Genomic DNA, 10,521 nt, shown 5'->3' with positions numbered 1-10,521 from the left:
CATTTATGTTTGTTCATTAAGAAACATACTTCCTATCGGCTTTTTAAATTTTTCTTAACAGAAAGTCAGAATATAGTGTTCTCTATGCCTAGCAACACGTGCTAGCTCTCCCCGCTTGTGCATTTTAATTTTACCCCCAAAGCACTGGTACAAGGGTTTTTAAGTCTGCAGAGCCCAGCAGCAGCGCCACACTCCAGCAGAGCTCAGGAGCGCGCCCCCATGCAGGGGACGACCCGCCCCACTCGTAAATTCGCCTTTGTTCCGGGCCCCACTTTTCGCCACGGGAGCGGGCTTTCTTTGTTCCTCGTCCTCGCCGCCATTTTGAGCACGGACCACAGGCGGGGGAAGGGAGCCTCGCATCACCACATCGCGGGCAGTGTAAGCCGACTTCTCATACACGATTTCAAACTTGAAATACACCAGAACTTAAGTGGAATCTTTCTAGGGAAGACAGTGCTCTGCGAGTTTCTTCACTGCCCCACGAAACGTTAAAATGCCCAAACTTATACCCGAAACCACTTCCACAAAGCAGAAACATACACAGATCAGCCAATTTCTGCCCTCCTAAAATGTGAACTAGAAATTAAAATGCACGAAAAATAACTTTTGACTAATTGAAAGTAAATGAAGTTCAACTCATAAAAAGCAAGAAAAAAAACAGCAGAAAGTGCTAGCTCTTTCACCGAAACACTTGGGCGGCCCTGAAAAGGGCCTTTGGTGGTAAAAGATGTTAAATCGCTGAAAACAGGAGACCTAACCGCCGAAGCCGTAGAGGGTGCGTCCCTGGCGTTTGAGGGCGTACACTACGTCCATGGCGGTGACGGTCTTCCGCTTCGCGTGCTCCGTGTAAGTGACCGCGTCCCGGATCACGTTCTCCAAAAACACTTTCAGTACCCCGCGGGTTTCTTCATAAATCAGACCAGATATGCGCTTGACACCACCTCGCCGGGCCAGACGCCGAATGGCGGGCTTGGTGATACCCTGGATGTTGTCGCGCAAAACCTTACGATGCCGCTTAGCGCCCCCCTTCCCCAGTCCCTTGCCACCTTTGCCTCGTCCAGACATGATAACACTGCTCTGACAATTTTCAAAACAGCGACAGAAACCCCGAGGCAATTCCCTTATATGAGCGGGTTTCGGACCGAATTGAAAACTGAAAGCGCGCTCGCCCGCAATTTCCTTTAGCCCGCCGGCCCCTCTCCTCGCGGCCCAGTTCTCGATGACGTCATGATGACTTAGTCCCCGCCCGCCGAATGTGCCCTTCACGAAGCAGTCTCCAGCCGGTCCTCCGTCCCTAAGTAGGATTTTTCGGACCTATTTAACAGCTGCGTCAGACTAAAGATGTTAACATTTTTTTTTACTAATTATCTTTTGCTGCTTGGGATGCTTTGGAACCTCAGGAGCCTTGACCCACACAACCGGAACTGCTGCAACCTTCTCTGGAATGCGGAGTCCCGCTTTGCCCCCAAGTTTATGGTGTTTCCAGCACTACTCCCCGCTACAACAAAATCCCTTCAAACCGAAACCCCCGCTCCGGAGGACTTTAAAAACTGCAGGACTTCACCTTCTCCATCACGAAGCCAAGGGAAATCTGACCAAAAGGATTTTCTTCCCAAAGGCGAATACGTGGTTGGTTAGTGATTCTGTGGTAGAATTCTCGCCCGCCGCGCGGACGCCCGTGTTCCTTTCCCTCTTGTTTTCGTTTCCTTCCCTGTTTATTAAAACCTGTAATTCTCATTTAATTACCTAACCACCCCTCACCTCTGCGCCCAGTAACTTAACTCTGTTAATGTTTACTTTTCTACTCCTCGTCGTTTCCTCTGATTCTGGTAGCGACATTATTCCAGAGACTTGGCAACTTGTAGCCAAGGAATTGAAATAGGCGCCTTCTTACAGTTTTTATATTTAGAGGCCAAGTCGCCTCTGAATAGAGTTAACAGTATTAGGAGAAGGTTTTTAGCGAGGAGCAGAGTGGCGCAGCGGAAGCGTGCTGGGCCCATAACCCAGAGGTCGATGGATCGAAACCATCCTCTGCTATTTTTCTTCTGTAGTTAAAATTGTGTAACTTTGTTTCACAGTAAGGAAAAAATAAATAAAATGGCGCCCCACCTTTTTTTTTTTTTTTTTTTAATTCTGGAGCTAAAATGACTCCCTGAAAATAAACGTGAAACCGTTTACGTGATTTCTTCTGGTTGCCAAAGTAACCGTGCTATTTTATCACGACACTTCTCGTTGCCCTATGAAGCTGCGAAAATGCTGAATTAAACTGAGGGCAGGGGTGGACGCCAAGATCTTGAGTTACATTTCCTTCTACAACATAATTCGGAAAGCACTACCTTTAGGTAATTGTGGCCATGTGGTTAAGGTGATAGACTAGAAATCTGCTGGGCCATCCCGGCGCAGATTCTTCGAAACTACTAGAGTTTTAATCTTTGGAGTAAATAAGTAGTAGTTTGGGACAGAGTGCAGAGTTTGGGTGGCCATGATTGTACTTTGACCTGAGAAAACCACTTCGGCAGCTACTGGTAAATGTGTCTCTACCCTCTACCTTGCTTTACAATCTCTAACAGAACTATTCTCTATGCTCATTTTTTAAATATATGTGTGGGCTTTTATAGTTTTCTCTTTATGGGTTTTATAGTTTTCTCTCTCTCAGAAAGGATTCCTATTCATATATTTATGTGTTAGAGACTGTGCTAGGCGCTAAGAAAAGGCATTAAGTAGCCTACAGTGTAGACATGATTTTAAACAAGTAAATACGTATGTATAGTACAAGTATGTATGGTACAGATATTTCTTTAAAAAGATTGTACATTAAGTGCAATGGAAACAAGGGAGAAGGATGGTTGTTTCCCGGTAGCCCTATGACCACCCAGTAGTTGGTGATTCGCGGGAAGGAGTCACATGAATCAACATTTACCCAAGGTTAAGATTTATTACAGCAAAGGAAAAAGTGCAGACACACACAAAAATATATACACAAGGAAATACTAGAGAAGGCTTTCTTGTCCTTCATCTTCAGGGATGGCACGGATGCTCTTTCTTGCTTGAGGGGAAAAGTCATGGAAAGCAACACACCAGTCATGGTCAAAAATTATTTTGGCTGGATTTCCTTGCCTATAATCTTCTCAAAGATGGAGTCTTCAACAGACTGTATATATATATATATATCCACTTCAATATGTATATTCACAATGTTATGTATGTATACATATAAAATCCTAATTTGACCACTCCAAACTTGGATGTTAAGTGCACAACTCAAACTTAACATGTCCAAACAGAACTTATCCTAACCCCACACACACCACCCCCAAAATGCTCCTTCCTCTCCTCCTGTGGTGGTCCCCATCTCAGTAAATGGAAACTGTTGTTAAAGCAAAAAATCGTGGAGCTATGTATGACTTCTCTATTTCTCTCACACCCTCAATCCAATCAGCAAATCCTTCAAAACATATCCAGAATTCAACCGCTTCTTACCACTTCCACCAACACTACCCATGATGATTTAGCCACCATCTTCCTGCTTCCAGGAAGAGAGAAAGAGAGAAAACAAGTCCATGTTCAGGTATTTTCAGGATCTTTTTGTTAAATAATCTCCACCTTAAAGATAATCTCAAAATTCAAAAACATATGTATATGAGAAATTCAGCACATTTTTATTGAGCTCCTACTATTTGCCACTTATTATTCCGTGGACAGGGAAGAAAGACTGTGTGAAAGGGCCCATTTCTGTAGTCCAGAAAGCTGCTAATTTACTAGTCAAGAAAAGCCAAGACCTACCACAAATAAGCCAGGAAGGCCAATGCTCCCAGGGTCTAGAATTTAAGAAAATTAAGGAAATGCCTAATGTGTAGACTGATAATGTTGACATTATCTTCAAACGAGGTGCCTGAGGTCACAGAGATTCACTGACAAGCTTAAAAGAAGCCAGCCAAAATATAACTTTATATCACATCATTGGGCCAAGCCCTCTACAAAACATTATAAATTCTATAAATATTTTGACCATAGAATGATTTTATTGTAACACGTTTTTGTGTTGATTCATCTATTAAATGTAAAAATTGTCACAGTCAAAATTTTTGTAATTATACCGTAGTGCTTATTTCTTAATATAGGAAAGCCTCAAATAATAGTAATGGCACTGGACTCCCCTAAACCCTGAGAAACGCCAAAAAAAAAAAAAAAAAAAAAGCATTCTCTTTTCAAACAGATAGAAATATACTGTGAAAAGTGCTTTGATGTCACATTATGACAATCAGGGAAAATACCAGAAAACCATGGGAAAGGGGAAATTGTTATGCCTGGGGGCCTGCAGATATCCATGCCGGATGACAAGAAAGACAATTGTGTAGATGCTGCCTTCTTACTGACAACTGTCCAGGCAGACATCCCAAGTACCTAGAGTTTGAAAATTGCAAGCGTGACTGAATATTAATAGGGAAGAAACTCTGAGTTCTCTTATTTAAAAATATCCCTCGATGCAGGCAATATGCAATATTTTGGCATCCTTTGGGTGCCATAAACTACAGTTTTTTCTGCTCGGGAGTTGTACAGTCAATGACTTTTCCCTCCATGGAGTACCCCAGACCGAAATAATTGTCAGTTCTTACCCTTCACAAGGCCCTACTCCTTGGCCCGAGATAACCCCTGTAATCTCGAGTTTCTATTTTTCCAATGACAGAGAGCGCCGGCGGCGTGGGGGCCATTGCCTTTTTGTCATTACGTAACTTTCACGACTCAGAACGGGGCAGAAAACTTACTTCCTAAGTCTCGCGGCAACGCCCTACGGTCGGTGACCACGTGGCCTAATGGATAAGGCGTCTGACTTCGGATCAGAAGATTGAGGGTTCGAATCCCTTCGTGGTTATTGTCGCCTTTTATGCCCTCTTCTAGTAATCGATAGCTACATATCATGGGTAGGCGGTAGGAAATCATGTGTTTTTCGAACCCTTTTCTTCCTGCCCTATATTAAAGAGGCTATTCTCAAAAGCCTTGGGAGAACCAGTGTAAAGAGTGGCTGGAAGTCAAAACCGAAATAAGGCCTTCCAATAATTTGGGGCTCTCAAACTCTCCCCAGATTTGGATTTGAGCCCTGAGTTTCATTTTCACAGGCTCGGCTTGTCCTTGAAAAGGGAATTCCGATCTGTAAACGGAGCTCTCTCGAACTGAGCCCCCAGTGGGTAGCACGGGGGGAAACCTGCTGCTTCTCCTTCCCCATGGCTTCGCCCAAGGCCACAACCTCTTCACAGTTCTCTTCTAGTCTGAGTTCCGGCTGCTGGAATCTGTCACTGGTTTCCACTCTTCCCCTATCTTTTCCATCTTAACTTTCTTGTTTTCCTTTGGTTTTGCTGCCGTCAAAAGGATGAGAACAGCTTATATTCAAACCTAAATTACAGAACAGAATACTATGGTCATTGAAAGAGCCGGACTGTTTGCGGAGTGTGTGTATACAAACAGGAAGCCAGAGAACATAGCTGGGCAAAATATACAAAAACATTTTCCCGTGCTTAAATAACTGAATTGATTAATAATTTAGGATGAAGAAAATCTCATTTCCAATTGATGACTTCCTGGTGAAACATAGGGTGTTTTCAGATTCAAACGTTTGTTCAGATCACACGGAGGCTTAACTCTTTTCTACTTAACGTATTCCTCTTTCCTTCTCTCTTTGGTAGTTAAGGAAAAAACATACCCTTTGGATTTAAAAGAGGTGAGGGGCAGAAGCAAAATTGCTCCAGATCTACCTCCCTATTTTGGAAACAATACAAGAGATTAGCACATTTAAAATTATCCTTTAATGTGTATTAAAAGGAGTGACAAGTACCCTAAGGTATATTCTGCCTTGACAAAGTTTCAGTCCCTACCATGTCACCATCATGCACACGCACATATACACATACACACATATACAATATGCCTGTGTTTATTTTACAACTAATCTGTTGAATGTTTACAGTGTGCAAAGTTGGAAGGAAAAGGATATAAGAGGGTGGTACCCCTACAACCTTATTCTCAAACAAGGTAACATGGGGTTGAAGGGACAAGAGGGATAAGACTGCTCAGGCATCCAATATCTCTGATTCTTTTTTGGAGAAAATTCAAAATTATAAAAAGCATATCACCCAATTCCTCAAGGCCCCACTTTGGCCTCCAATCTGGATCAGCATTTCCTGAGTTTTTATTTTCAAGATAAAATGGGTTAAAATTTGTGAACTGTCTTTGAATCACAGGTACTACATAAGCCATATATTGTTAGGTAAAATTCAAAAACAGATTTTACTTCAAAATTTGTGCTTCGTAGGTCTCAGTCCTCAGGAGCCTTTGGAGCTCTGCTGATCTGTGACAAGTGTACTTCAGAAGGATTTTCCAGGTATGAAAAGTCACAATCCCAGTCACTGTATTTGAACATGTTAGAAAGATCTTATCACCTTAACCACTTGATCTTAAAGAACTTGGCTCCCATGAACCTTAGTAAGGAAACGTTGGTTATATGATTTTTTTTTAACAATTAATTTGTCTGGTCTCTACCTCAGTTTTCTCATCTGTAAAATAGAGACAGGTGATGAGGCGGGGTGGGAATTTTCAGAGAGATCATCTTTACGTTCCCTTCAAATTTTGTTATTCTACACCGAGCACTCAGCCCTTTGCTATAGTTTACTATAAGGTGAAAAGAGGGAACTGGTGAGATTTTATGGTATTATGTGCTGATATTAAGATATAAGTGGCAGAAGATGATCAAAGAAGGGAGAAACTAATAGGGGCTGGAACACCTGGAAAAGATCTTTGATTAAATTCATTCATGTAGAATACAAAGAGGAGAGTGATGCTTTCAACTGAGGATTCACGGAAAAGGTACAGTTGATGTAGGTCTTGCAAGAGGATTTTGCAGCAAGGGAGCAGAGACTCTCCAGGCAGAAGGGACTACTTGAGCAAAAGCAGAGCATGTGAAGAGCTTCTGCTCCTGAACACAGGGACCAGTGGTCAGATAAAACTAGAGTCTGATGAAGAGTTTGAGAGGATAGGGAGTGATAAGGTGTAAAGAGGGAGCGCCTTGGACCTGGAAACGTGTCTAGAATTTAAGAGGCAAAAAAAAAAAAAAAAAAAAAAAATCAACAAAAACTGCCGAGACAGGGAACCAAAGCTGGGGAGCGGGTGGGAGCAGGGAGTGAAGAGAGGCGAATGGCCAGTGGTTCTCAGCCCAAGAAACCCATCAGAATCACCTGTGGCCCCTGCAGCCACGCCTGGACGTCACCCTCGGAGATACTGATTCAACTGTGCCGAGGGGTGGAGGAAAGGTGGACATCTTGAGAAAACTCTCCAGTTGCTTGTAATTTGCTACCAGTGTTAGGAACGCAGTCAGGAAGATGGGCTGGGTGGGGAGGGGGTCAACAAGCGTAACGGAAGTCAGAGGGCCAGAAATCAGTTTTTGACAACGGTGGAGAAGCTGGGGAATACGTGAGCATACCTGTGTCTGAACGGAGGCAGCATAGTTTGATTCTTAACTCTCTCATCCACGTGACGTGACTCAAATCCTAATCTCTCTATAGAAGGGGCTAAAAGTAACGTTATTGACAGTGAAATTGACTTGTTACCTCAATTTGTCTTTAACGCAGCATAGCTAAATACCTCCTTTACAAGGTACTAAAACCACACTGCCACAGTACAGCGGGGGAACCGAACGACGAGGATGGGATTCGAACCCACGCGTGCAGAGCACAATGGATTAGCAGTCCATCGCCTTAACCACTCGGCCACCTCGTCACCCGCGTGGGTGGTCTTCGATAAAATTATCTTTCTTTACTCAGCAGCGTTCTATTTGCCAAATTATATTATTATTTTGCTTTATTATTATTATTATTAATGAAGATAACGTCTTTTCTCCCTATAAATGGCCCTCTTGCTTTGATAAAGGAAGAAAAAATAAAGAAGGGACTGAGGTCCAGCCACTGAGGAAAATAGCATGAAGGATCCTCAAAAAATTAAAAATAGATATACTGTATGATCCAGCAAGCCCAGTTCTAGGTATTTATCCAAAAGAAATGAAAACAGGAACTAAAAAGATATCTGCACTCCCATGTTTATTGCAGCATTTTTCACAATAGCCAAGATATGGAAAGAAATTGTGTCTGTCAACAGATGAATGATAAAGAAAATGTGGTTGTATATATATACAAAGGAATATTATTCAGCCATGAGAAAGAAGGAAACCCCTGCCATTCACAACAACATGGACCTTGAGGGCATTATGCTAAAAGAGGTAAGTCATACAGAGAAAGACAAATACTATATGATGTCACTTATATGTGGAATCTAAAAATATGTTGCCTTACATGGTAAAAGTGATTTTGCAGATATGATTAAATTGAGGATTTCGAGATGGAAGATTATCCTGGATTATCTAAGTGAACCTAAAGGAGGATCAGATTCATTAGTAGGAAACATGACTGCAGAAGCAAGAAGCGATACAAGGAAGAGGTCACTAGGTGAAAAAAAGCAAGGAAACATTCTTCCCTGAAGTCTCCAGAGGGAACACAGCCATGCTGACAACTTGATTGTAATCTTTTGAACTTCAGAACTGTAAGAGAGTAAATTTGTGTTGTTTTAGGTCACTAAATTTGTGGTAATTTGCTACAGCAGCAATAGGAAGCTAAGACAGATGTTCTAAGGCACTGACATGACTGGGGTTTAATAGGTGGAAGGAAGCTTGCAGGGCTTTTTTCTGGAACAATTTTTAGAAACCAGAGGCATTCATGGGGGCTCTTGTTTTGCTGTCACAGAGCACTGAAGGATACATGTTCAAACTGTGGAAAGAGTCAACAGAAAGAATTTAGAGTCCCACTGACAGCTGGGACTGCTGTATTCAGAGACCAAAGGGTTAGCCATCACACCATGGGACCTTGGTATAACAAACCTTCAAGGTTAAGACTTGTATACTAATGCATCTGGTCTGTTGATCTTTAAAATGTTTCAGCATAGATTCAATCTAAGGAATATTAAGAGAGAGCCTCCTCTAAGGACACAGTGGAGGCTCTCAGATGACTACGATAGCTAGAGTCTCACTCTATGGTTTGGATATTTTAAGGTCTGTGTTCAGAGTTCTGCAGCCTACAGAGCATTTGCCTGAGTACCAGAGGAGAGAAAAGTCACAGGTGGGGACTGTGACATATGAACTCTTAATCACCCAAGCACATAATTGACTTATAGGGATCTGATTGACTTTAGGCCAGCACCAGGCAAAGCAAAAAACATCAAGAGGAGAGATTTTAGGGGGGGCGGGTGGTGAGGGTGATGGGGAGAGGGAAATTTTCAGTAGCCAGAGGAAAGAGCAAGGAGTTGGACGTTGATGGGAGAGAAGAAATGCAAGTCTAAGGGAGTGTCTATACATCAGAGTGTACTCCTGGTTAGGGAAAATGTAAGGGCAAGGTCACCAAAACTGAGACAAGTCCACTGAGATTTGAAGTCCAGGCGCTAACCATTACATCATGAGGCCCTTGAAGTTAGGTCTCTACCGAAAGACTGATGTGTACTCCTAACAGGTCAGTTTATCTTCAAAATAAAGTAGGCAACACATAAGCTTGTGGAGTTTGAACAGAGCCTCTCATGGGTACAGCTCTAAGATGTACTCAACAAGGGTACTGCTGTGTAGTAGGAACTTCCTCAGGACAGTGTTAGTGTTTGGAAGCCGATGGAGCACTGTAAGTAGGCTCCAGGAAAGGAAGGACCTGAGTGAGTTAGAGGGACTGTAAAACATGAACACCTAATCATTGGAACCAGGATTCTAATTTAGCAGAATCTGAGGAACTCTGGGCAAAAGGCAAAAAGGGCCATCAGGTGTAAGGGGAAGTAGGGCTAGAATTCCGGAGGAAGGTAATCAGAGACAATCTTCTCTTGGCCAGTGGTTCCATGGTGCTTTGGTTGTTGACTTGGAAGTAACTAGCAGCGCCTACAGCCAGATATGTACATCTGGCTAACGATTTAGGGGAACCATAGGGGGAAAATTGCTAAGATGTTGCTTAGGTCCCAAAGAGATTTGGACTCAAACTGCTGGATTCAGAGTCCAGAGTGCTAACCATGGGATCCTTACATGAGGAACTTTCTACTTGCTACTGCAATTTTTATATATATATATATATAATATATATATAAATAATATATAACATATAAATTATATATATTATATATATTGCTATATATAATATATATATTATATATGTTATATATTATTATATATAACATACATATTATATATAAATTATATATATAATTTATATAGATATATATTCTTACATTAGGCTGATACGTTTTGAGGAGGCTTCAGAGAAGAGATTTGCGAGAGGGGCCTCTGAGACATGAAGTGTTAAGACCCCGAGCATGCAAATTACTTAGGATCTGACTGTCTTCGGGAACCCAGGGAAGAGTAGTTGTCGAGAGAGTAAATGGTGTTCCAAGGGGCCCGAAGAGTGTACTTTACAGGAGTCCGAGAAGAGAGTAAGTAAGGATGCTCCTCGGGAGAAG

The 10,521-nt window shown here is 42.2% G+C and overlaps 1 protein-coding gene across 1 annotated transcript; it reads right to left on the bottom strand.

Annotated features, from left to right (window-relative positions):
• Positions 1 to 715: 715 nt before the first annotated feature.
• Positions 716 to 1,075, bottom strand: LOC308623751 (histone H4). Its single transcript, XM_081246446.1, has one exon. The coding sequence runs from the start codon at positions 1,063 to 1,065 to the stop codon at positions 754 to 756; it is 312 nt and encodes a 103-aa protein (XP_081102572.1). The 5' UTR covers positions 1,066 to 1,075; the 3' UTR covers positions 716 to 753.
• Between the last annotated feature and the right edge of the window lie 9,446 nt (positions 1,076 to 10,521).

The sequence above is a fragment of the Mesoplodon bidens genome (genome assembly GCF_964165515.1).
Source record: "Mesoplodon bidens genome assembly, chromosome: 10".
Lineage (NCBI taxonomy): Eukaryota > Metazoa > Chordata > Mammalia > Artiodactyla > Ziphiidae > Mesoplodon > Mesoplodon bidens.
The sequence above is the reverse complement of the archived record's forward strand: the minus strand, read 5'-3'. Positions and strand labels throughout refer to the sequence as shown.

What these genes read in the sequence shown, in the direction of transcription:
- LOC308623751 (XM_081246446.1), bottom strand. Translation starts at nt 1,065, where the DNA reads ATGTCTGGACGAGGCAAAGGTGGCAAGGGACTGGGGAAGGGGGGCGCT.